The 27,566-nt window shown below is 41.3% G+C and overlaps 2 protein-coding genes across 10 annotated transcripts; one reads left to right on the forward strand and one right to left on the reverse strand.

The window, feature by feature from the left end:
• The first annotated feature begins 294 nt into the window (after positions 1-294).
• Positions 295-7,794, forward strand: mlh1 (mutL homolog 1, colon cancer, nonpolyposis type 2 (E. coli)). The gene is made up of 19 exons (XM_044372093.1): positions 295-534; positions 805-895; positions 1,549-1,647; positions 1,732-1,805; positions 1,939-2,011; positions 2,095-2,186; positions 2,293-2,335; positions 2,470-2,558; positions 2,668-2,780; positions 2,872-2,965; positions 3,045-3,198; positions 3,355-3,692; positions 4,859-5,001; positions 5,116-5,224; positions 5,319-5,382; positions 5,470-5,634; positions 5,753-5,845; positions 5,938-6,048; positions 6,220-7,794. The coding sequence occupies exons 1-19, from the start codon at positions 428-430 to the stop codon at positions 6,373-6,375; spliced, it is 2,208 nt and encodes a 735-aa protein (XP_044228028.1). The 5' UTR covers positions 295-427; the 3' UTR covers positions 6,376-7,794.
• On the reverse strand, positions 7,750-27,566 carry lrrfip2 (leucine rich repeat (in FLII) interacting protein 2). Of its 9 annotated transcripts, XM_044372084.1 has the most exons (27): positions 27,388-27,566; positions 26,176-26,336; positions 19,808-19,894; positions 19,279-19,338; positions 18,540-18,599; positions 18,355-18,393; positions 18,073-18,144; positions 17,133-17,180; positions 16,968-17,027; positions 16,626-16,715; positions 16,000-16,056; positions 15,548-15,601; positions 15,361-15,417; positions 14,799-14,870; positions 14,379-14,492; positions 13,878-13,919; positions 13,067-13,198; positions 12,548-12,619; positions 11,472-11,642; positions 11,294-11,386; positions 10,786-10,878; positions 9,942-10,043; positions 8,863-8,995; positions 8,498-8,668; positions 8,315-8,394; positions 8,091-8,195; positions 7,750-8,002 (listed from the first exon to the last, which is right to left on the reverse strand). In XM_044372084.1, exons 2-27 carry the CDS (start codon positions 26,263-26,265, stop codon positions 7,892-7,894), a joined length of 2,265 nt encoding a protein of 754 aa, XP_044228019.1. In that variant the 5' UTR covers positions 26,266-26,336; positions 27,388-27,566; the 3' UTR covers positions 7,750-7,891. The 9 variants fall into 9 exon arrangements, with proteins under 9 accessions (XP_044228019.1, XP_044228020.1, XP_044228022.1 ...); XM_044372085.1 differs by lacking the exon at positions 12,548-12,619; XM_044372087.1 differs by lacking the exons at positions 9,942-10,043; positions 10,786-10,878.

The raw sequence follows: 27,566 nt of genomic DNA on the forward strand, positions 1-27,566 counted from the left end.
CTCTAGGCATGACCATTTTCCTCCCGCGTTGTATCATCAAAGATTGTATATGTTTAAGAAGATGAATCACTTGTGCGTAAGAAACGGGACAATTTAGAGAAAAAAATGTCTCAGCAAAAGCCAAGAATGAGTTAAAGTGATCAACTTTATGCGATTTTAGCTTCTTTTTGTAGATAAATTAGTTGCTTTAACTTTCTCAATGACACACATACAGCGCTTATTGAGCGAATGACGACATGATACATTTGAGGGAGAGTGAGACCTCTTACCTTTCTCTATCTTTGATCCCGTGCTTGCCCCGGTTTCTTAGCACTGGTTGTGATGCTACATTTTGGGTTGAATATACACCTTTTTGAGGTTTTTGTTCATCTGTAGTTATTTTGTGCAGTTTAACTACCCTGAAGCTGAACGGGCAACATTGTGAAACATGGCAGGAGTTATCCGGAGGCTCGACGAGACTGTTGTCAACCGGATTGCTGCAGGAGAAGTTATCCAGCGTCCTGCCAATGCCGTCAAGGAAATGATTGAAAACTGGTAACTAACTATCCCAAGTTACATAATGCAGTCAATTTTAAAACGTGAGTTAAAGTTAGATATTAAACGACAGTCTCAAATAATCAGCAGTGGGACTAATACAGTTGACAATGTCGTGCAGTAGCTTCTGTTGTTTACATCCCGTTTGTGGCAAAGCAGCTTATTAACACTGGTTATATTAGCTGCGACACTGCGGACTGACTGAATAACTCCACCTAAAAAGCAACAGGGCTGTATAATAACTTCAATTTGTGTTTGGAAATGTTACAGTCTGGATGCCAAGTCCACCAGCATCCAGGTGACGGTGAAAGACGGCGGGCTGAAGCTCCTCCAGATTCAGGACAACGGCACCGGCATCAGGGTGCTGCACTTTATTTCTTCACAACCTGTCTGTGTTTACATCGTTTAGTTACAGACTGGATGCCACAGTTGGCTTTAGTGATGTCTATTTAATCCAAATATCATACTAGAGAATACAGACAGTTGTTGCTTTATCTATTTGCTTGTGGAAGGTGAAACTGAGGGATTTGTGGCAAAATCTTAATTAAAAGGTTCACTTGCCAGATTTTAGTGAAGCTTTCAACAGTTTCTCATCTTCAGCTGTCAGTGAATCTGGCCCAGATGTAATCACATGACCTCAGAGTTTGACCCCTTCATAGTTGATGCTGCCACCAGTTTTGTTTTGGTATTCATTCAGTTTCATGTCCAAGGGGCCTGCCTTTACACTCATGTAATATTCACCACAGCTGTCACATGTGATGTCACACACTACTACAGCTCCCCTGAAGAGCCCGACTCAAAGAGCCATAGTGTTAAGATGATGGTTTATGGGGAAAGCTGACTCCTTTTTGACACATAAGAGACGTCCACTGGTTTAGGGTTTTTTGATTTTCCCCTGAATGTATGTGCTACCAGAAGATGTGACTCTGACAAACTGTGTGACTTCCCACGCTTTTGTAAAAGTCTGTTGGTTTCTCTGACTGACAGAGATATCCATCTTTTTTTCTGATGTAGAAAGAAGATATGGAAATTGTTTGTGAACGCTTTACCACGAGCAAACTCCAGACTTTTGAGGACCTCTCGGCTATTTCAACCTATGGATTCAGAGGAGAGGTGAGAGGAGCTGTGATCTCGCCTTCAGTAGACCAATACTGTACAAAATGTTGAAACATCTGTTGTCTGTGTACTTGTTTGCAGGCCCTTGCTAGTATAAGCCATGTTGCTCATGTGACCATAACGACAAAGACAGCTGATGCCAAGTGTGCCTACAGGTATGGTTACGTTTTAAATCGTGGCTTTCTTATCTGCTTTACTGCTTCCCTAGGAGATCAAACATGTTTATAAGTTACCAGGATGGCGGAAGTTTTAATGACGAAACAATTCTCTCATCCTGTTACTGTGCAGAGCCAACTACAGCGATGGCAAACTAAAAGGCCCTCCTAAACCCTGTGCTGGAAACCAGGGAACACAAATCCTCGTGAGTTTGTGCACCACCTACCTCTTACAGAATGAAGTTAACGGATGTTAAGAACATTACAAGTTTTCCTGTCTTGTTTGCAGGTGGAGGACCTCTTCTATAATGTGTCCACCAGGAGGAAAGCTTTAAAAAGCCCCAGTGATGAGTACTCCAGGATTGTAGAGGTTGTCAGCAGGTCTGAGCTTTTCTCCTTGTGTCTCATGAAAGCTGCTTTTTTGATGAACATCATTTTATTTGGATAACTTCTTATCTGGATTCATGTCAAGCATGTTATTTTGCAGGTACGCCATACACAATTCAGGGAAAAGCTTTTCTGTCAAGAAGGTCTGTTTTTTTCTCTCTTTTTAAAAAATAAATACTTGACTTAAGAACAAAGTTATTGCAGGAAACTTTTCAAATTGCTTCAAGCACATCATTCTTTATGGTCTGTGTTAACGTCTCTCCTTTTCCTTTTCCAGCAAGGAGAGACTGTGGCAGACGTGAGGACTCTTCCCAACGCATCTGTAGTAGATAATATTCGAGGAGTTTTTGGCAATGCAGTCAGCAGGTATTAATCAACAAAGAAAAAAATAGCTTTGATGCTTTTCAGTTACAGTATGTGACCTTTTATCATGCTTAAGGCAGACTGCATGACTGGCTTTGTGGTATGTTCCCAGGGAGCTGATCGAAGTTGGCTGCGAGGATCTGAAGCTCGCTTATAAGATGAAAGGCTACATCTCAAACGCAAACTACTCAGTCAAGAAATGCCTGCTGATCCTCTTCATCAACCGTACGTGCCGTAGAAACGTAGCTCACTGGTTAAGATGATTTAGTCTTGTTAGCACTTTGTTAAATGGAGAATGTGATGTGTGATCTCTCAGATCGCCTGGTGGAGTCGAGTGCTTTGAAGAAAGCAATCGAGACAGTTTACGCTGCATACCTGCCTAAGAACACACATCCTTTTCTTTATCTCAGGTAACTAAATGTGCATTTGTCTGTATTTTACATGGTTAAATGCCTTTCTGTATTCACTGATTCTTTCTAATTGCCACAGCTTAGAGATTGCCCCACAGAATGTAGATGTGAACGTCCATCCCACAAAACATGAGGTGCATTTCCTGCATGAAGACAGTGTCATTGAGAGCATTCAGAAGCACATTGAGAGCAAACTGCTGGGCTCCAACTCCTCACGCACATATTTCACTCAGGTATGATATGACTGGATCACTATCTCTGTACTATCTCTGTGCTTGCATTACTACAGCAATAATTGATAAGGTCTCCATATTTTATTATGGCATCAAGTGTCTGAACAATGCACCAGTCAGTCTATAATGACAGATACAGTTTGTGTGTTCGTGCAGACGTTGCTGCCGGGCCTGTCAGTCTCAGGTGGCAGTGAGGTGAAGTCCTCCGGCGCCACAGCAGAATCCGGCGAGCGAGTCTACGCACATCAGATGGTGAGGACTGATTGTCGCGCTCAGAAGCTGGATGCCTTCCTCCAACCAAAAGAGAAGCCACCTCCTGACCCCGAACCAGCTGGTCCCGGAAGCAGGGAGGTTACGACCAAAACCGTAGAGCCACATGATGTAGAGATGGACGAGACGGATGACGCAGACCTGCTGCAGGCCCTGGATGAGCAAGAGGCAGAGGTGCCAAAAGACGACAAAGAAAGCAGCGTCAGTACTCATGACGTTCAAAGGTGAGTCCCCTCTGGCAGTGTGTGTTGGTGTGTAAAGCAGGTAAAACACTGCACAACCTTTAGTGTGTCATGTGAGTCATGAATCATGTCAGTGCTAGTTTGTGTGGGCTGGTATTAACAGAGAATTACGCAGCATTTCCTCACATCAATTAGTAACATAATCAGTAATTATAACCTACTTCTGCAAGTCAGACCAAGTCTTGATTGTATAATTGATCCTGGGGTGTGAGCAGATCTGAACATTGACCGGCGGCAAAAGAGTTCCGTAAGAGTGTGAAGAAGAGAGAGTAAAAGTAAACATCCCTCATAAATGAAGTAATCTTCAACTGGCTCAATCAGTAACAAAATGTTATTGACCTATAACAAATTAGCATGTGACAGTAGTTCAGTATGACAGTTTGTGTTTTTTAGAGATTAATTCAAAGTCCTACTAATCGACATTTTTTATACTAAGTGTATCATATAACTGCATGTATTTTGAAAAGCGCTGCTCACAGTGAAGAACACAACTCTTGGCAGCTTTTAACTCAGTGTTTTGGTTTTACAGCTGCACATTTACAGTACAGTTAGGCCTCACCAGCTCTCATTAACCCCGTTTTCAGCAGCTGGCAGTTATTTTCCTCAACAAAAGCTCTGATAAACCCACTGTAGGCTACCTGCACAGCATCAAACAGCAGAGAGACAATGTTAATGAGCAGCTGGTGAAGACGAGCAGTTAAAGACCCAGATATAAGGAGCTGGTAAATACCAAAATCAGAAAAAGTGAGTGAATATTGGACTCATATATATATATTTTATTTACCAGGTGGCTAGACACAGGACTCCAAATAATTGCCAATGTTGCTTTATGTTATCTGGATTTATACATAACTATAACTACATAAGATAACATGTTGAAGGTAAGTTTGTCAAACTGTGGATTTCTTCCACCCCCAAGTGGCCATTTTTGTATTACACACATTTTGTCATGTTGCTTTAATTAAGACAAAAATATTTGCCACTCATTACATGTGTGGTAAAATGTTTTTCACACTGTAAGCTGAGGAGTTTGTCTGATTGGACTGTATGGTTGGTTGCATGAAATATTATGAAGTAGTGAACATGCAGAGTGCACCGTGTGTTGGAGATGTGACAGCGGTGTGTTTGTGTGTTCTATTATGAACCAGGAAGCGTCCCAGGAAAGAGGAGCAGCAGCAGCAGGAAAAAGAAGAGGAGGACCAGACAGCTACAGACACGTTCAAGAGACGAGTTATCAAGCTGAACAGCATCAAAGACCTGAGAACTGAGATCACAGATAACACACACAAAGGTATGATCAAATAACAAACTCTTCCACTTCAGATTATATCATTTTAAAAGCTGAACATTAGAATAATCATAGATCTTATTTGATCTACTCAGTCTTCCTCCTGTGTGTGTACAGGACTTCAAGAAATGCTGCAGAATCATTCATTTGTGGGCTGCGTCAATCCCCAGTGGACTCTGATCCAGCATCACACCAAACTGTACCTGCTCAACAACAGCAAACTCAGGTCAGAGCCAAAGCAAACACACATAGCTTAATTCAGTTGTTACAGTCTGTTGCTTTTTGACTCATTTCACTTCTTTTTTTTTTTTCTGTTGCAGCCAGGAACTTTTCTACCAAATACTGATCTATGACTTTGGGAACTTTGGTGTACTAAGACTATCTGTAAGTAATGTTGAATGTAGATTGTAAATAATCTAAATATGTTGTACAGGTTATGATTTTTTTAAATGGATAATTATGTGAATTTAGACACCTGCTCCAATTTATGAGCTGGCCATGTTGGCTCTGGACTCTGAGGAGAGCGGCTGGACAGAGGAGGATGGACCTAAAGAAGGCTTGGCTCAGTACATAGTGGACTTCCTGAAGAAGAAAGCTGAGATGCTGGAGGACTACTTTTCCATGGAGATAGACCAGGTCAGTGTACATCCACTGGTCCAAAATACTGTCTTGTACTCTAAGAACTGAAGGTTTGAGTTGAATTTTGCTGCCAGTGTATTTCTTCATCATGTTAACAAATATTTATGCATTACAGGAAGGAAATCTGATAGGACTGCCGTTACTGCTTGATAAGTACACTCCCATCATGGAGGGTCTTCCAATGTTCATCCTGCGTCTGGCCACTGAGGTGAAGTTCTTGTTAGTTTCTCCTCCTCCTTCCAAGACGTTTCTGGAAACACAAGCTGTATCTGAAGGCTTTTGCTTGTTGGTATTGTGCAGGTGAACTGGGACAGTGAGAAGGAGTGCTTCAGAGACTTCTGTAAGGAGTGCAGCATGTTCTACTCCATCAGGAAACAGTACATCCTGGAGGCAGAGCCGGGGGAGGAGCAGGTGTGGAGGATCTCACATGTTCAATAACGACTTCTAACACTAAATTCTCATTCCGTAAAGTAAAAACTGTAGTTGTATCAGAATTTTAACTTCCTTTGCTTTACAATAACATAACACATTAATGAGAAAGAGCTGAATTGATGAGTGATGTGTTATATGCTCGTCTTTCAGGATGCTGAGCTGAACTCATGGCGTTGGAAAGTTGAGCATGTCATCTTCAAGGCTTTCCGAACTCTCTTCAGTCCTCCAAAGCACTTGAGCGAGGACGGCACCGTGCTGCAGATAGCTAACTTACCTGACCTCTATAAAGTGTTTGAGAGATGCTGAATCTAAATGTCAAACTTGACTGAAAAAAACCATACATGCTGCTCTTTTATACTTGATTTATATTGTGTTGTAAATAAAATCTTTGTATGAAACGTTTTTGCAAATCATATTCCATGAGGAGTTTCTGTCACAGGAAACGTCTGCTCTGAATGGCCTATCTATATGTGCCAAGCCTTCACATGGTTTTCTAAAAGTAAGACTCAGGACATGCAGCCAGGAAAAATCGAATTGGGTCATGAGTCCCATAACGATGCCTAAAATGTGGCAGCACACTCGGCTTAACTTTTATTACATCTACATTTCCCCTGTCAGTCTGAGACGCGTGTGCAGAGCGGAGGGATCAGAGCTCAGCGTGAAGGAAAATTAACACCTGCACTAGTGTTTCCAAATACCTCTGGGACAATTACAAGTTTGTAACGCCTGTATAAGCCTGGAAAATTAAATTCTACGGCTATTCCAGATTTTCCACGAGTAAAGGAAACCTGCAAAACTGTATTTCCATGATCTATACTCTGGCATAGAAATCCCTAACTATGCCTCTATCTTTATTCCAGTCACAGAATAACTTATCTGGAAATAAACTTAAGGATAAAGAGGCAAACTCCAGATTTGAAGAGGCAAAACATGGCCTTCACTTTTCCGACAGGGATTGAAAACTGCCAAAAAACAACAGAGTAAATATTCTGAAATATTACTGGGTATTAACTTTGGAAAACTATCAACAACAATAGTCATACCTCATATTTTTACTATACTGATTAAAACACAGCATGTAAACAACTGCAAAACGGCATCACGGAAAGATACACATTGTATAAACAGTTCTGTAAATTACACATTTATTTTCAAGAAATCTTAAATATTTGAAACATTTCAATGAAACCGCAGCAGACACAGTTGGTTCTATATATTTTCAAACAATGACTGCACCTTTTTAAATACATCATTCTGTACCTGTTAAAACGATTATTGTTTCGTTGAGCAGTGCAGATCCCCAGTCTCCTTGTGTGAAAAGGCACTTCACTGTGTGAGGGAAGCTGGGAAAGTGCGGGGCCGGAGCAGCCGTGTGGGTTTAAAAGCATTATACTCATTCATGCAACTTATCAAAAAAAAACAAAAAAACAACAACAAAACTAAATACAGCCAAGCACCCAGCCAGAGAGAAAATCTTGTGGATAACATGATGTAGTACAAAGCTCTGAAAAATTAAGTAGTGACTAGAGAAATTTCCTCAGATGTATCTCCCAGCAACTTTACAGTTTTATTAGTTAAGTTTCTGAGTCATTTCTCCAAAAATACCGGCGGTTTGCCAGACAAAACCAACGTCTGCCTTAAAAAAAAAAAAAAAGACAGTTCCGTTTTTTTTGCCTGTGCTACAAGTTTTGTAAGTGTTTTTGGTAAGCTACAAATCTTAAAGTGTTACAGCTGAAAAAAAGGAAATGTGCTCCAGACACAATATGGCAGTCAGAGGTCTGAGGTGCGAGTTTAAGGGCTTCTGTGGTGATGCTGCCTTGCCTCACTGCTGTGACAGAAGGGCGTTCCTGTTGGCCTTCATCTTTTCAAGGCGCTTTACTAGGTGGTTGTTGGTCATCTCCATTTCCTCGATCTTGTCTAGAGCTGTGCGCAGCTGTGTGGGGGAAAAAAAGAGGGAAGATGTTAACATCCAGCCTGCTCGTGATTCTCACTGTAAATACAACTTATGTTTGTATCTTTACCTCTCTTTGAAGTTTCCGTTTTTCTGCTTTTAGTTCATCTTCTATTTTCTCTGAGTTGTCTGCTGACGCTTTGTACCTGGAAACTTGCCCTTCAAGTCTGCTAATCTGAAAATAAACACAAACACAGGAGAACAAACTGGTGACTTAGTGCTCTCAAACTGATCTCTGTGTATCATGTTTCTGTAATTTAATGTGAAATATTTCGTTTTTTCTCTTCAACTTACATTTTGTTCCATTGTACCTATTTCCTGTTCCGCCTTAGAAAGCTTGAACTTGTATTCACTAATCTGTCTGTTGGAATCTCCTAAAGAGAAAAAACAGATATCAGCGAGTTTGTGAAAACAGATAAAAATATTAAAAAGATCATTTCATGTGTGTGTAGATACAAACTTGTAAGATCAACTTACTCTGCATCTCAATAAGGTGTAGGTCTGTACCGTTCTCAATCCTCTCCCCGTCTGTGTACGCACTGTCCATCTTTGAGTGTTTCTGTCTCTCCTCCTCCATCTGATTCTTCAGCTTTCTGATCTGAGCCAACAGCTCATCCTTCTCCTCTGCCAACTTCCGTAGCCTGACATCTACACAACAGCAGGAAAACACATTTAACCAGTGCAATTTACTGCAACACGCAGATGACATTAGATACATGTAAATGGAGCTTGAAGTAAAGTAAAGCTGTTCATTTAGAGTCTTCCATGACAAAAAGTTGGACTGAGGAAACAATCTGCAGCATCTCAGTTCTCTCTGGATAGAGCTCATTTCTCTGACTCACCCAGCGGGCCCTCTCCTGCAGACTCCAGCACTTGGGCGGCCTCCTGGGAGACCACAGTGATCCCTGAGGACAGAGGCTCATGGTTGACATCTCCGTTTGGTGTTCCGTCTGGGATGATGACAAGCCCATGTTTCTGTCAGGAGAGAACATAGATTACTGAGGACTTGGAGCAGGCATGCTGTTGGCAGAAAGTTCACAGTATAAAGGGTATGTAGGACACCAGTGTTTGTTTTTCATGTTACTACCCCCTCCATTGCCATTACAGGGCCAAACAAACCAACAGTTGGCTGCTATTGATAGACACAGCTGTGATACTGAAAATTAAACAAATATCTTGAAAAAGTGAAGGCCATTGTAAATGACAATGATCTGTACAACAATGCTGAACAGTTAGTAGATGTTGAAATGTTGCCAGAAATTAGAGTCCCTGACAAACATGTATATATGTAGCTCATGTTGCAAATCAAAGCCTGAAGGCACAAATAGACACCTGGTCTATTCTAAAACAGGTTTTTTCTTATCACAATAACAAGAACTTCAAAAGGATATTCTCATTGTCTTTGAACAGGTTAACAGGTTATAAAAATACTTTCATATTATCTTATATCATCAGGTTTCTTCCTGAGTCTTGTTTGTGCAGCTCTTTGTACAACAGCTCTTTACCATTTTAGCAGTTTTTGTACCACGTGACTACACGGTGGCAGATGCTTACTGTTTTGTGCCACTGTGGTAAGTTACCATGGTGACTGCATGCAGCGGCTTTTACATAAAGCCACTCTATAAGCAATAAATCCACCAGTAATTTGATATGGTGTATTGTAAGTACAAATTAACATGATGGTACCCGTATGAGTTTTGCACAACCAGCAAGTAGTGAAAACATTGGCAAGAAAATAAGGAAAATGGAAAGAAAAACAAAAAGGCAGTATTAAAAAGTACAATATAGTAGCAGGTTTGATAGCATTAACTGGCCTCCAACCAAAGGGCAAAAAAAGTAGTTTTTGGCCACAACTCAATTTTTGGCCAGCGACTCATTCCTTTAAGCTGTTTTTTTTCTTGTGGGACTTCGGAAGACCTACCTCTCCTGCTTTGGCCTTCCCCTTGATGTCAGCGAGCTCATCTCTGAGCTCATCTCTCTCATTCCTAATGCAATCAAAGTACTCTTTCTGCCTCTCTAGGGCCTGGCCACACACACGAGAGAAGACAAGAAAGGAGAAGTGATAGAGGAGAAGTTGGATAGACTCTGGACAGACATGCCATGCCACATGCCACAGCACATCTTCCATGCACAAACATGCACTGTGCACATCAAACCAACATGTAGATGTAGAAACAAACAATACACAGACGAGGACAAGGCTGCATGCTCACACGAGATGTTACTGGGAAGAGTTAAGAGGAGAGGTGGAGCACAGGGACTAATGAGAGTCTGTAAGGAGGGAGGTCATTCTGTCTGATTTTTCACTTTGTTAAAAACTACATATAACTAAAAGTATGATGCTTTCATTATTAAGGATCTGACTTCATGACCTAACAAACAAACTGATCCACAGGTGAAACATGCATGTCATGCTAGAATATATGGCTCACTTACAATAATATACATTTCTCTTTATGTTTACATCCTGGTATTTTTATTTCACAGTCTGTCCACTGCAAGCTTTAACACTGTGCCAGCACACTTTCACTGTTAGCTGATCTGTTACAGGATCAAACTGACAACCCTGTTATTTTGACATGCAAAAATCCAAACTGTGAATGGGTCTAGGTGGATGCTATTGCCTAAGACCTAAGGGTCTCCATCATGCAGAGACAGCACGAAAGGCAAAAGAGCTGGATGGACACTTATGTCTAAAGGCTGAAAAGCACAACCATCTCTTTGCCTCTCATGATCTGTCAGAGCACCCGTGTGGGACCTCCTACCCCAATCTTTTTGTCCTTCCAGTTTATCGTTTCCTGCAGGTCAAACACCTCTCTGGTGAGGGCATCTAACTTAGTCTGCATTCGCTGGCTCTCCTGGAGCGGTGTTGAGCAGTGACACAATACAAGATAAGAACACAAGAGGAACAATTGAATGGAACGAAGACAGAAGAAGTAAAAATGCACATAAATGAAAACACTGAAAGAGAAAGAAAGACATGGAACAAGGTGTAGAGACACTGTTTTCGAGAGGATAATGCTGGGAAAGGAATGAAAAATAATGTTCAGAGTCAGATAGGACAGTGAGACGGAGCTAAATGTCAGAAGGGACAGAGAACGAGGACCTAGAGGCAGGCCAGTGCCAATCAATCCTTATCAGGTTCCTGCAGAACTGTCTCCTCTGCAGCCTGCACAGAGGCCCCAACACCTTTCAAAGTGTTGACAGAATTGCAGTCTGATGTGGTCACACTGGCACAAACAGTTTGTTCGCCTAATGCAGGGGCAGCCATACCTCTATAAGCTCATCTCTCTGGCGGATTCCCTCTTTCAGTTCTTCTTGTTTATGCTGTAGGACTGTACACGTGTGCTTTTGCCTTTCTAGTTCCTGAAACCAGGGAGAGAACATTACAGCCACATTTTATATCATCATGCATGTTAATAAGCTTCAGAAAACATCCTTGATATTTCACCTTTGACTTGTCTTCCAGCTCCCTTTTCATCTCTGACATTTGTTCCTCCATCTCCTCTATGACATCCTTTAGTGTGTCCACTTGATAGATGAGGTTGGCTTTGTCGTTGTCCAGCTGTGCGTTTGATACCATGGCTTTCTTATACTTCTCCTCCACCTCTGCAAGTGACTCCTGGTAGGGGTGGGTGCATGTTAATGAGCAGAGTAAACTGATTAAAAGCATAGCTCACCTACATGCATCAGGTGGGCTATCTGGCATAAAAAGAATTAGTTTTTGAAGAACACGTAACACAACCAAACACACTAAAAAGTCTATTATAATTTCTAAATGTAAGATTGATTAGATGGAGGAGGCATATTTTTTTGATGGAACTTTTTTAGCATAAGCCCATTTCAAACAGGCAATTTGGAACTAATCTATAAATGTGCAAGAGATGAAACTGATCACACAACATTTCTAATGCATTGAATCACTTTTAAGAGTGAAACAAGGCAACAATAGTGTGAAAAAGGGGATCTGAAAAAGAGAACTACAAGTGAACCAGGAAACAGGATAATGAAAAGAAATCTAGCCAAAGTGTGTCAGCTGTATCACACTCTACCAAGAACGAGCCAGGAGTCAGGTTTGTTAGTAAACTAAGATTTTCAAGAAAACGTGAAGTGTTCTTTCAAAGAGAACAGGAAGCTGCTGAAGTCAAACCAGAAGGCCATCCAACACTGTGGCAATGAAAGCCTGGGTGGGAAGAAGAGCCTCAAAATTCAAACCATGACTGTTATCTGTCAGCAGGTGGAGCATGTTACTTTTCTTCTTATAACTGTGAAACCAGCAGAATTATGGGAGTGTCTTCATTTCAGGCCACGACCAGTGAGTTGGATCAAAACAGGAAGTGCGGGAAGATCATGCAAAAGAAGGGTCGTTACGCAATTCAGACTGGGAGCACGCAAAGACACGGCTGTGGTGTTAGGAGGTACAGGAGGGGTACAGAAGGATATGAGTGGGGAGGCAGGGAGGGTTAGTGACGCCATACTGCTCCCAGAGGACAAGAGAAGGCATGCTGTGAGCTCAAGCCCCTCTACCTTCAGCTCTTTAAGCCCTTGCATGTATCGCCCCTCTACATCCTGAATCTGGTCCTTTAGTTCATAGATATCCTGTAGAGCAGATGGAAGGAATGGTTGGGGTGAACTGGGGCATCAGAGGGGGAGGGGATTATCAAGGAGAGATAACAAAGCACCCGTGCTGCCATCTCAAAAGACAGTCCAGCTGGCATACACATGACCAGCACACCCAGATATAAGGAACAGCTTCACAGGACACATGTCACATCCAGTCCTCCCCGTGCATACATAAAGAAAAACTGTTAAAGCAGACACTGAGAACAGCAGGGAGGGTAAAATAGAGGCGATGCTGTGGGAAGTTCATATGCAGATGGAATAGATGTAAACATAAAATGCTCAAAAAAAACAAACATTTAAGAACTATGATAATGTGATGAAAACAAATAAAAGCTTTCTTCATATCTTGAGTACATTTTTTATGAATTAATTTTACTCAGTCAAATATATAGAAGGTGCCACTGGTTGTACCGTAGGCCTTACCCTAAGTTCACTCAGACTGGTGTCGGGGTCATAGACGCTACCGGTGTCTGCGCTGCCCCGTCGTGACGAGGTGCCACCCAGTGATGCTAGGGTGGCTGCTGAGAGGCCTGGGGTGGCACAGCGGGAAGACGGCTGGAAAACACAACATGCCACAGAACTCCAGTCAGAAAAAACACAAAAAATAGTACACACAGACACACACACAATGTGTCATTTAACACCATCATCTGACACCGCATGGCTCTTAAGTGACCCTGTCCTATTCAAATCCTCTCAGAGGGAGGCATTGTCACCATCACATGCTGAGCTGTAGCTTTGTAAACTTGATAAACTGGCTCACAACCTCCACAGGCTGTGTGTATAAAAGCCATATTGGACTTCTTTGTTGATGTGTTGTGGTGGTTACACTCGAACAATCTACTGCGGTGTAGGTACTAATTTATAAGTCAGTGTACTATTTAACCTACTGACTTCTATAACAACAGATTCATTATATGGCTTGTTCTCATGTTCTTATTCACTATGTGATAGAGAGTGAAAGTTGCAGTGAACAGAGGGTTTGCACAAAAAATAGTATTGCTAGACCACAAAACACAAATTTGTCTAGCTGTACTGTGGTCTCCACATAGCCCTGGTTTGTTTTTACATTCTTGAGGAAATCAGCCTCTGTGGGACCCTATATGTAGCTACTGGGTTTCAAAACCGAGGTACCACAACTTCTTGATGGAAACTCGATGGAAACCCATTTGGTTTTTGGTGAGGACTTATGGAAAAACAAGTAAAGTAAAATGCAAATTAACAGTGCACTCACCCGACTATAATCTGTATACTGCTTGTCACATTTTTCATCCAGCTGAAAGAAAAATAAGAAATATTATAAAATGAGATACAGACTATTTGGCGGAACATGCGTCCTTTGTGGTCATGCTCGGAGTCGTTTCCTCATCTGTAAATCAAGGAGTTAGTCTAAGAGTTATGTGAGTCGGGATAAGTGCGGCATGTTCACAGACCCTACAGAATCGACAACCAAACAAGCAATCTGAATCAATCACACTGCTCCATTTATTAAAATATACCATTTCCAAGTCCATGCTGCTACACACTGCAGCACTGCAGTCACATCCACTTCAGCTACCTTCGTACCAATCTACTCCTTTACAAGGTGGTCAATAAACAAAAAACCACAGGCTGTGAGATGAGTTTTGAAAACCAAATGTTACTTTTAATCATGCATCAGATATAAAATCATTCATCATTCATTGCTGCACTGCATTTCCCAGCTCACTGTTGTGAGCTTAAATTAGTCACTTACAGCGTCCAGATCTGGAATGCTCAAATCATCGAGATCAGACACAATACTGCCTCTTCGGTTGGAGCGGCTGAAATAATCAGCAGCCGACTCACTAATGTCCGAGAAGTCAGACGACTGCTTACAACACACACGGGATGAAGAACAGAAGTAGAGGAAGAGAAACAAAGAAAAGAAGAGCACCAAAAAAGTAGAAGACATCAGAGAAGAAAGAATAAAAACAATGACAGACTGTAGGAGGATTCACTTTTAGAAGACATTTAAAATTGACATATTCGGTATTAATTGCTCTTATACAGAACAATACAGTGAAATCAACAGTTGAAAAAGCTTTGATTCCTAGATCATCAACAAGTATGACTAATGTAAAAGAAACAGCATTAAACAGTGTAGATTGTGTACAGCCCAGTCCCTACAGCTCACCGCACTGTCCCTGCGGCCTCTGCGGAAGCGTTCCTGGGATATGCTGCTTACAGTGTCATCATCTGAAGAGGACTGAGAGGAATACGCGCACACACACACACACACAGACATACACACAAACACACATGATGAGGAACCTCAGTAATATAGGATGGCTGAATGCCCAAGGCTTTTTCTGACACACACACTTTTTTTTTTTCCAAACAGCAATCCATAGATATCCAGCAGCATTCTCTACATTACACACACATTGGATCACTCCAATGACTGTAACCCTATAGTAATGCCAACCATGCAATTAGGATAATTTTGTCAAACGGACCAACTAGAAATAAGTCATATCAAATAACCTTGCAACTAATTCTTAGCTTGCATAGCACTGCAGAAGAAATTCTTAATTCACACACTTTAGCCAAGCCAGTTGGTATGGGGGATCAACAATCCCAAGAAGGAGGGAGGCCTGCTGCTTAGAGGGGGTGAGGGGGAGCCTGTTAGCAGTGGGTGTCTTGTGTGTGGTGTTAGCTGACATCATGCATGGTGGCAGTGGTTTTAGGGTGCTCACCGCAGGGCTGCTGCGAGTGGAGCTGGCTCCAGAGGAGTACCAGCTATATTCAGAGGGCTGTGGATGGGAGGAGGACAGGACACGGGATCAGCATGAAGACAGACCTCAGGTCACAGGCACAACAGTAGGCTGTGTTGTGGTGGTGACAATGCTGAAACATTCACTGAAAAGCATTCAGAAGACTTACAGCTCTTGAACTGTGGCCTGAGCCGTAAAGGCTGGTGTCGTCGTAAATAGAGGCCTGAGGGTACACGTGGGAGACAATTCAGGACTCAGCAAAACACGAGAGGGAGCATAAACCTATGAACCTACAGTAGCTAAGTAGGTTGAGGAGAAGCATTTTCTCTGGGTCATGCAGTAAGCAGAATGACAGTATTTCCAACTTGAAGTAGGCCATTTGTTTCAATGCTCTACAACATAAGCCATGGCTCCATGCAAACTCCTGCCTTATCTAACTGAAGCACAAATCCCTGGCCTCTGCCAAGTGCTCAGATTGTCAAGGAGCTAAATATAAGCAGTCCCAGCCACCCTGGGCATCCTATCAGATGTATGTGGCCACAAGAGAGGGGGAATGTCTACTCCTGAATGTAACTAAAGGCATGCAGTGAGATGCTGGCCACTCAGTGGACAGAAACTGACCATGCTGTAGCTGCGAGGCAGCCCCATGCCAATGGTGGAGGACGAGGAAGTGGTGGCCTGTCGGAGAGGAGGGGAGCAGGGAAATGTCAGTTTAGAGGACAGAGGAAAGCTGTAGCGGGAATGTGAGGTGGAGAGAGACTAAAGAGCTAAGTGCGTGGAAACAGGATGTATGTTTTGCTGACCTTGTAACACATTTAGGGCCTGCAGCCAAAAGTGTTGAGAAGTGAGGTGAGGTGAGGTGAGAATGTCCCTGTCGACTGTTTTAATGCTGGTGAAGCACCACCTTTGTCACTCAGCAAGTCATTTACATGAATTCAAATGATCATACCAACTGTTTTTACGTGGAGAGATACCTCATTCTGAAAGTACAGCTTTGACTTCCTGCACGATAACTGGGCAACACATCAGGTATACTTGGCATGTTTCTCTTTGCTTTGATGTTTTTTATGACACACAAACAATATCTGTTATTGCAGTTATTATGTTGGCATATAAATATCCAATAAACTAGACCATCTAGACAGGAATACACTGCTTCAACTGGCTTTAGTTTCACTGAGAGGCCTTTAACCCCATCAGCCTGTGTAAAAGGCTCAAAGTTGGACAGCACTGAGAGGAGGACCGACCCGTGGCTGATAGGTGGAAGTGGAGGGTGGAGGCGGTGGTTTGGTCTTCGTTAGGCTGGTGTAATTCCTTTTATCATGGTACAGTCCAGCCTGGAAGGGTAGCAACATAATATGACCTCAAATAAACACCGACATAACAAATTTTATCCTCAAGTGTTAGACTTCTATCTGTTTCAGATACATTCAATATCTTCATGATACTTCACAAGCAATAAATAGTGACTTATTGAGGGTTAAGTCGATCAACAGTAAATCACCACTGCAAGCTAGTGATATTAGTCTACACTGCCTCCATGCTTGAGGCTGCAACAGCAACAACAACACTAAAAGGAGTACACTGACCAGCAGGTCCTTCCTGGATGAAGTCTTTTTATGGCCATGCAGGTCATTGTACACAGAACTCTGTTCAGTCCAGAAAAAATAAGTCAAACAACTTGAATGAAACAAAGTGACTGGCAGAAAAGCGTAAAGCAGTGATAAATGGATCATCAACACACAGGTACATACAGTGGAGCGGGACGTCTTGAGGGAGGAGATAGTGGAGAGGCTGTCGGACTGAAGAGACAACAGGAGTCACGAGAAATGTGATCAGAAAAAGGTCAAACACCTGAGAAGCTGGTTAGCTGTTCTGCACTGACTTAATACATTTCATGTCTCACCAGCAGTATGTTAGTTGTACAATAGGTTTAATCAACCAACACAGCAACTGATCAAGCCAACTATTTATTCTTCTACACCTTGCCCAAAGCTTCAGCTGACAAACAAATCATTTGTTAATTGCACTCACCCGTTAAGATAGTTGTGTGATGTTATTAACTAAAGGAAATATGATGAAGTTTAGCATTTCTATATCGACAGGTGCAAATGGAGGGCATCAGCACTTTTGGTGCTCTAAATTGTCCTTATAAAGTCTTTAATAAAAAGAAATAATGCCTTGTGGTGTGCCCGTCATAATCCTGATGAAAAACAGCTAAAGGCAATGTCTTTTATTTTATATTTTCACTGATTTTAGCTAGTCAAATGTTGATCCATCAGTGTATTGTCAAGGTAAATGCATTTCTAGCACAATGACAGTGGAATTTAGTAGCTGAAACATCCTCACAGCAAATTTTGCTGTCAGTCAGAATCACAGACATTCAACAATGAAACAAAGCTAAATACAACATGGAAAGTAGGGAAATACAGATATGTCTCCTTCCACGTATAACTTAATGTGTGATGTACAAATCTTCCATATGACGGATGAAGGAAAGTGGAGAGATCAAGAAAGTACACTATCTTAAGACAGTTTTAAACACATCTTAAAATATGAGTTAGTTCTGCTAAGCACAATGAAGTTATTCAGAGCTAAAGTTTGCTTATATGCAGAGAATCCAGGTATTCAACCTGTTGCCAAGCCCCAAACAAATATACTGTTTGCTCTAACACACAAACACACTCAACGCACCAAAGCGCCTTTTCTACGGGAACTGGGTCGACTCTTATTAGAGCCCAAGTCACGTATAGCTGATGAGGTTGACTTCAAATACAAAACAGAGGAAGACAAACATTAGGACACATCTTCTCTAGGACAACTAAATTATGTTGAACACCACCCAATAAAAGTATTTCACCAAAATGTGTTAATTTAAAAGTGCTTTCCTGACAAGAACAATGGCTTTCACACATCAATGTGCCCCTTTGAGTGCACAGTCTTAATAATACTGGCAGGGGTGTAATATGTACGCACCCTGTAGCTGCGGACTGACATGACATCATCATCCAGCCCCTGTTGATGTGGAAACATGGAGTCACAGCAGAAAAGCAGACAAAGAGGAACATGGGTGATGAGAGATTAACGGCAGGATTAAAGGAGAAAGAAGAAAGGAAATACAGGCAGAAAAAAAGGGAGTGTGTGGGGGGGGAGATACAGACCCGGTGATGACGGCTGCTGGATCTACTACTACTAGAGGCTCTGGCTTTTTCTGTGTCAGCCTGGAGTCAGGAAGGAAAGTTGGTCAGAATTACAGACTGAAAGTAAAGACGCTCAATCAAAGGGATGAAAAAGGTCAAGGCAATGCTCAACAGTTGCTATGCAAAGACCAAACCATGCAAAACAACTTCTGCCATCATGTTTATAACCAAATGCACGTCATAAACATTTACAATTTATGTTATCCCTTCGGAGTACGATGGCAAGATTAATGATATACAAGAACAGCTGACAAATTTCACATTTTTGTCTCATCTATCCTTTTAAAAAGGCAACTGGAACAACACACACTAAAAAAAAATCTCTGGTTCTCTTTAACATGTCAATAGACCAACACACTTGCAGATTAAATCCATGCAAAAGTGGTTCATTAACATTCAAAACTCTCCATCACATCTGAAGTAGCTTAAGGTTGGAGGAGTTTCACTCAACGTCCAAACCACCTTCTTGCATGCAGACTCACCCACACTAAATAAAGTCAAAGGCCAAAACAGCTCTACAAATACACACAGTCACAGATTATGGTGTCTCCAAAGCAAATACACTGCTGAGGCATATTTCCACAGTGAGGCACAGTGAGTCAAGTGTAGCTAAACGGTCAGGGTTGACTGAGGCTCAATACCCACACAACAGGCTGTGTTAGTGGAGTGAGAGTGCAGCAACACTCTCTCTCTTGCCTACCATCCACTGGTGGATCTGACCCCATTTTCTGCTGCTACTGCTAGATGAGTGGTAAGAAAGCTGGACAGAGGGAGGAAGTGCCAGGAAAAACATACAACCGTACTTCACTTAAAACTGCTGAAATGTGAAAAAAAAAACTGGGTGACATTTACTTCAAGAATAGAAATTTTGGTTACATCTGTGGACATGCAGCACTTTAATTTTTCTTTCCCTGGGTGTATTTTTATATATGAGCTGTCAGATTCATCTGATTTATTTTCTTTCTGGGTTTTAAAGCCAAACAGGTCCTTTGCATCAGTCTAATGGCTATGGATGAACTGCTTGTAAACACAGAGGCAGTTATTGCAGCAATCAACCAGAGTTCATGTAAAAAAAACCCAACATCATAAGGCCAATTTCCATGTTCAATCCACAGGAGATCTGTATTGTGAGCAGTAGCAGTTACTGGGAATTATACAGGCTCACTTGTTGGGTTGAATAATGGTCAGAGTCCATCTTTGCCAGTGAGGTTCATTTTAATGTTATATACCTCTTTCTGCTGCCGTTCGAGTTCCCTCATTCGAATATCCCTGGCCTCCGCCCGAGCTGCCCTCTTCGCTGCCAGCCTGGCCTCCGCCTGTAAGACACAACATGAACACACTTGTTAGCCATGAATGGAAACTTGTAAAAAAGGTGCCTTTCTCTATAGACACACCCAACAAAAAAGATGTTTTAGGTTAAAAAAAAAAAAACAACCAAAAACCAACATCATACAGTAAAATTTACATGAGTATATTTGGATACTCAAGTCCTTCTTTTCCTGTAAGACATAAGACACTAGAAAATGTGAACATAGGTTTATTTAATTCTTTCACAGCAGCTTAAAAGGACAGATTCACATTGTGAACTCACATGCCCATGTGTACACTGAAACAGGTTATGGTCACAGTAATTCTTCCTCCTGTCTGTACTGGCTGTCAAGAGATCCCTTCCTGATGCCTTTCCAATGTACATAAGTGATGGGGCCAAAAACCACAATCCCCATTCTCAGTAAAAACGCATCTAGACGTTCAGCTGAAGCTAATAAGAGTCTTCAGCTGTCTGAGTTAGTCTGATCAAATGTGTATCTTGCAAAGTGACAGTATTATTAGTACCACATTCCCTCTTTGTGTTTTCTCAGACAGTGTGTCCTTGCTGAGCCGCAACTGAGGGATAGTAAAAAAGTGGGAATTTAGTACTAAAAAGACTGTGACTTGTGAAGATACACACTTAAATTGTCTAATAAGCCTCACAGTAGTTTCAGCTAAACTTCTTTTTTCATTAAGACCTGTGGATTTTGTCCCTGTTCATTTTCATTAAAATCAGAGCAAGAAGTGGTTTCGTCAGGGTCAGTACAAACATGAAGGGTGATGACTGTATCCAAAAACTATTTCAATGTACAAACAGGCATTTGAGGATTGTTCTAAGACAGTCTTGAAAAACTGTTAACCTATTTTTAGCCATTAGCAGGGCTAAAAATTACAACATTGTGGTTTATGTTTTTGATATTTCAAAAACATGAAAGATTATAAAAGTGATCAGCAACGTGCAGCATCAGAATAATGTGTTTGCAGTAATCATTACTGTTTGCAGCCTTTTCAATACTTTTCTAAAAACAACTGATTATTTAAAGGCTAACAAAAAACAACCCACACAGTTTAAGAGACATGGTGGTAACACCCCACCAGGAGTAATGCAGAACACACCAAAACAAACAATTAATTCTGCCAGGTTGATATACCAGCCAATATTATCATAGAAACTGCAGTGGAGAAATGCCAAAGACATGGTTGAGGTACTTTGGAAATAGTGATGCCATCATATTGTTTATCTACAAGAGAGCAGTTTAAGTTTTTTTTTTCCAACTTTAAAACTCAGCTCAGTACATCTCAGTCACAATTCTTCAATGTTTCAATGCTTCAAAGTTTGAGGGATCACTATCAAAAAATACAGCTTACCCCATGTGCATATGTAAAAAAATAATATTGACTGATATATTTTTTAAACTCTTACATGTGGGGTGCGCCCCGAAAGCCCACCACTGAAGACGCATGCCACTTAACCGCGACATCCGCAGTTCGATTCCGGCAGTGGGCCTTTGTCGCATGTCGTTCCCTGTCTGTCTCTCTCCCAATAAAGACATAAAATGCCACCCCCCACCCCCCAAAAAACCCTCTCACATGTAGATATCAGGCCTCAAAAGTACAGTATCCATTGGGCTGCAATACAGAAACTGTATAGCATAAAATCTAATCAGAGCCTACACTGTACAGCGAGCCCTAGCTGACCAGTTTGCTCAGTAAGTCACAGTTTTGTAGTCCTGTCCACAGTGAGTGCTTGGGATGCCTCGTCATCACCAACAACATGTGCTAACCATCAGTTTCAGGAAGGCTAATTTTAAGACCTCACGGGAGAGGGTACAGTATCAAGAGAAAGTGAGTCATAATAGCGTGGTTCGACTCAGTCGGTAAACATGGAGGCGATTTAGCAATATCTAATTAGCTGACCCTTATGGAGCACAAACAAGTCCACTAGGCTCAGTAAACTTTCCTGTGGGGGAAAACTGAAAGAAGTCATCACACAATTTTGCCCCCAGCTGAGTCAGAATATGAACAGCAGCTAATCTTACAAAGTACCTCAGCAGCAGAAGGAGCTAATTTAGGCAAGCCCCTACACAGCTACACAGCCCTGAGGAGACACACAGGTGACTATGTAGACTATCCTTCCATTGCGTTCATGTTACCAATTACATATTGGACATGCTCTGAAACTAAACATCCCGCTAACAAAGAATGGCACACTTGCTGATGTAGCCCAGCCTGTTATCTCTAAATAAAAGACAGTCCATAAATACTGTGTGCAATGTGTACAGTATCACACAGCAGACAAACACTGTCAGCATTCCAGCAATTTCTTATCTGCGGTGCCAGAGTAGAAGGCCTGTGGGTATTGGCTATTCCTGTTTCAATAATAGCCTGGAGCGAACAAACAATGTTTTTGTAGTAATGCTAAACAACCACCCAAATTCAGGTCCTTTTTACCTGCACATCTAGAGCTGTGTGAAAGGAAAATGTTGAATCTATTTAATGCCTCAAACCTTTTAAAAAACATAAAAAAAGAGAGAAGAGTCACTTGTACCTCAGACTTGGGTGTAGTTTAACAGAGGTAACCTGTAGGCAGCTGGACAGACTATTGTCTTAGTTAAATAGGCGTGTAACAGCCATATTCTTTTATGGTGATAAGATAGCTTATCTTAACTTCCCAAGATATGAAATGAATGAAAACCATGACAGATGATAATAGTCTGTGCAAAGTTGTTGTGATGACTGAGATACAATAATGATCATTACATGAAAACACAACACAAAACTCAAATTTCATCATCACTGATGTGTGAAGTTATTGAATATTAAATCATTTGTAGTTCTTTTTCTGTGTGAATAATCTTAATAAATGTCAACAAATGATTTGTTTTCCATAACTAGATTAAAGCCAAATTGAAGACAGATGTATGTTTCAACACTGTTTTGCTAACCTACATGCCATGTGGGACATCATAACTGCTCTGTGTGATTTTGGAGCCTAACTGTCTTGGCCTAGAATGAAACACGCTTTGTACAAGGACTACAAGGAAGTAAAGTTGTGAGTGCATCAGAAGAGAGACCAAATGGGAAAGCAAGAGAGACGGCTGGCCCTGTGCTCTGCACCTGTTGAGCTGTCTGACAGTATGACCTGCTCTGCACAGCAGCACAGCTGAGCTCTCTGTCTCTGTCCTATCTATAGCCTGGCCCATCCGGCCTCAGCTCTCAGACAGCCACATCATGGGACTGGCAGAGAAACCTGAGCAGCAGAAGTTCACCATCAAACACACCTCCAGCACGTTGTGCAGTAAGATTCCAGCCATCAACCACGAGATCACCTGGAGCACTCAGACACTGAAATGTCTAAACACAGAGAGCACCAAAAACCAGCTAATACTCCACAGTGAGGGTCAAAATTGTTTATATGCATTGTCACAAAATTGCATGTGGTAGTATTAAATAAAAATAATAAATCAACTAGCATTGAAATGATAGTAGATCATCAAAACATTTTGATATTGATAGTATCAATAGATATTGATAGATTGAAGTTTTGTGAAGACATCTAGCTTCTGGGAAATTGTGATGAGCTAAACAATCAATAAAAAATCTTTAGGTTTTCAATAATGAAAGTAAAAAATACAATATTACAATATCTAAATTGAAATGGAACTTCAAGGCTGCAAACACATATTACAATAGAATTTTTTAAAAAAACTAATAAGTGGTGGATTAAGGACTCTCCAGATTCATTATTGTAGTCTATGGTCTAACTACAATTTGGAAGGTGCTGATATGCAGATGGAATACTGTACACATCCTGAATAATGAATAAATGCAGAATTTATTTTGCATTAGTCCCAATATATTGTATGCTGCAGGCAGCTACATTTAAACAACAAGTATTCAGCTTTTTGCTGAGCCAATTCAACAATATAATCAAAATATTTGTCAAAAAGGATCAAGAAGCCAAAACAGCATACGAGGTATGTGAAAACTAACTGTAACATAGGTCCTAAAAAGTGCTAGATTTGTTAAGACACATAAATAGTCAGCTTTGCAACAGGCTTGTACAGTCGCTGTAGGTGCACAAAACTGGTCTATGTTATGCAAATGAATCACCTTTCGGTCTGTCTTGCAACATTAAAATTGCACTAAACTAATCGATGCTTGGTGCTTTAGGAGGTACTTTTAACAAGACAAAAACATGAAAACTCATTTTAAAAAAGGTACAGCAAATAACAGCAAATGTTAAAAGGAATGCATAATCTGGGGATGAACTTGGCTCAAACTGTCAGCCAACCCAACAGCCGCCATGTGTTCATCAGTTATTGACAGACACTTCAATGTGTGCTTTGTTCTCTCCAGCCTAAACAATCTCCTAACCAGACATGGAAAAAGAAAGTGTGACATTTTCCATTGAAATAATGACTTGTCGATATCACAAATGAAAACATGGACTATGAACTATAGCTTCTAAGAAACACACTCCCCCTACATTCAGGGGAAAGTCAATGATTGCCTTGTTCAAGCACCATTGGCTCCCTTAGATCCTAATCTGAGGGACAACAGGTATGAGATGATCTAATTCTAACACTTGGCCACCGTCATATTTGTAAAGCAAGTAGCTGGTATTCAAAAGGACTGACTGCGCCGTAATGTAAGAGGCCTCAGAACTAGGGTAGTGACAGTGCTGTCTCAAATTCACAGTCATTCTCAGCAGTGATCTGTGCCAAGCATATGCATGCTATAAAACGTAAACATGCACAGACAACACGAGGCAGAAGCTGCTGTGTTATGAAGATTTGTTTGGGAGAGTGGTGATGTGCAACAAGTTAGACACTGACCCCCTGAACTCCCTGTACAGTTGATCTAATCTCTGGTTTGCTCCACAAAGAGATTCAGATTTATGACCTGACTGGGAGGGTCAGATGACTCATGTTTCTATGATCGGACTGCATGACTATAAAGAGAGCAAATGGAGCCTTGTGCTTGGTGCCCATGAATGAGGCACTGCACAGCTTTCAAACGGCACAAGCAAACCATTCTTAAAAACCGCCCAAGGCAAATGTTTATGAAGAGCTGATTTGTCCAGGGCTTAATGCCTGCCTACAAATTATTTGACTGGATCAGAAACTTTAACAGACAAAACTAGAGACAATCTGGCTATTTATATATTCCTACTAAACATGAAAAACCTTTAAACTACAAAAAAGGATCTTTGCATTTCATGTTTTAGCCAACACCATTCTGCAGGCAAAGGAATGGCAGCCCTGCTGTGGAACAAAATGGAATAATCTCAGGGCAAGTCATTACAAGCCAGGCAGCTTCCCTCCTCTGCTTGTGTTTTCTCCCCCAAATGAAAACACTACAAGTCAAGTCAATCTCTCTGTGGTCCAAACCAGCTGTCTCCACTCACTTGGGCTGAGACACAAATCAGCTAGCAGAACCTGAATATCTACACATCAGCATAAGCTTCAAAAGCCCATTTGCTGACACAACTTTGACCACCGCACTTCAAATCAACAAAACTGGTTGCATAATAGATTAAGTACACCTTTAGGTCTCTGCTCGACTAAACAGACTGACTGGTTGTTGAATGGAGAATTTTGGAAGCGTGCCTAAAGCTTAACACAAGACACATGAAATACCAATCTGTTGATGGGAGCATTAAAATCTTGTCCCCAGTATTCATCCACAGATAACAGACACTGGTGTTTGAAAGATACAAGTATAGCTTTGGAAAAACATCAAATTGACACAAACTGAGTACAAATGAAGTGAATTAAGATTTTTTTCCCCATCTATGCACTTTAGGTCTGTCTGTGTCAATGTCATAAAGTAGAAAAAGGTCCAATTAATAGATGTAAATATACGTAGATAAAAAAAAAGTTTTCGAAAAAGAAAAAGAAAAATCAAACAATTGAAAAACATCTGGCAGACTATCAAAGTATATACATTTAATTTAGTTTGAAAGATGCTTCTTTCAGTCATGGCACAATGTCAGCCGGTTCTATTTGTGCCGATAATGGTTTCAATTCAAGATCCTCTAATTTCAAAATGTGATGGTGCTGTTACCCAAATTAACTACATGCGAGACTGAGAGATCCATCTTTTACCTATGCTTGAAGAGCCCATTATACCGGATGAGGATAAACAAAAACAATGAGATGGATAAAACCACATTAGCATTGATTAAGCAATGGATGAAATGAGCAAAGTAGAGAGAGGAGAGCTAAGATTCATCCCAGTAAGCTCCAAAATGGAAATGCGGCGTGTATGTGATGGATGAACTTACCTCCCGGGCAATGCTACTCAAGGCCTCATCCTCTGCTGAGAATCGATCTTTAAGAGGGGCACGCTTTCTACCAGAGCCTTGTGTCCCCATGTTGCCTCTGCAACTGTAGCTCCACCAATTATATGCAAGGCCAGAAAATACACGAAACTGTAGGCAAGTACCTAGAGGAAAAAAAAAAACAGAAGCAAAGAATTAAATGCTACAGCAACTTATTCATCTGTAAACGCAGCCAAGAGATAATTGCAATTAGATTAATCTAACTTGTGTAAGTTTTTGGACTGACTCCAGTTTCAACTACATTTCATTGTGCAAGGTTTCATGCACTCTTCTCACTAACAAACCACACTCCCTATCTCCAACTTCCATTCCTCCAAAAACAGACTGTCACTCATGTATGGCACCGACAAGGGCTTTGGATAAACAGTTGTGGCTGACATGAACCAGCTTGAACTATGACATGCAGGACCACAGTAACTTTATAAATCCGTATTTGAACATAACATCATGATGAGGTCCACAAAAGCGGATGATAATGATGACTTATATAGTTGATCTGAACTCCTGATGGTTCACTGTTAAGGCTGGCTTTTACAAGCTGGTGTAGCAGTCATCATCAACATGGTGACATGTGTTGTGATGGACATCCAGACAATTTCACACAGACAAAAAGAGCACAGCAGCTGACTGGTACACACCGGGGAGAAAACGCCTCGATCAAAGATATGTGCCCTCCTGGTAGACTTTTGGTGGTCTAAACCCCGTCGATTTACTCCAACAGTTTCCACACAATAGCAAAACTAATATTTGTGTCCCTATATTATGTCCGTTTGGGGAAAAGGAAATTAACTACCTTAGTTAACTTAACATTAACGTTTCCCCAGTGTACTGCCCTGTTAGCGTTAGCTTGCTAATTATCTTACGTTAACGGAGGGGTTACGCTAGCCAGCTCATTGGTACGCTAACTAGCATTTTGTCCTTTCGTAATTACTATTAAAAAGTTACCCTATAAAGGGTTTTTATTCAGCTCCCGCTGTAGCCAACGCTTTACAAAAACGACCCAGACAAGTCCTTTCCACAGCAGTAAATCGAAGACAATCTCTGGCAGCCAAGGCTAGCTGGATAGTTAGCAATGTGGCTAAGAGACAGTGAAAGCGACCTGGCATTTGATCCTCCCGTCTCTTATATTTCCCAACCCCAAAAATATATGGTTACCTTCGCGACTTTAAATTACCCGCGACTCTGCACAGGTGTTGTCCCTTTTCCCCTGAAGGTTTTAAGGCAAAGCCATTCGGCTTCTCTTCAGAAATTGGTAGTGTTTTTGTCCGCACTGACAGCTGTCATCAGTCCGCCTGTCCGCCGCTCTCCTCACCCACTTTCCACACTGCTTAGCT

Source organism: Thunnus albacares, chromosome 14 (assembly GCF_914725855.1).
Source record: "Thunnus albacares chromosome 14, fThuAlb1.1, whole genome shotgun sequence".
Lineage (NCBI taxonomy): Eukaryota > Metazoa > Chordata > Actinopteri > Scombriformes > Scombridae > Thunnus > Thunnus albacares.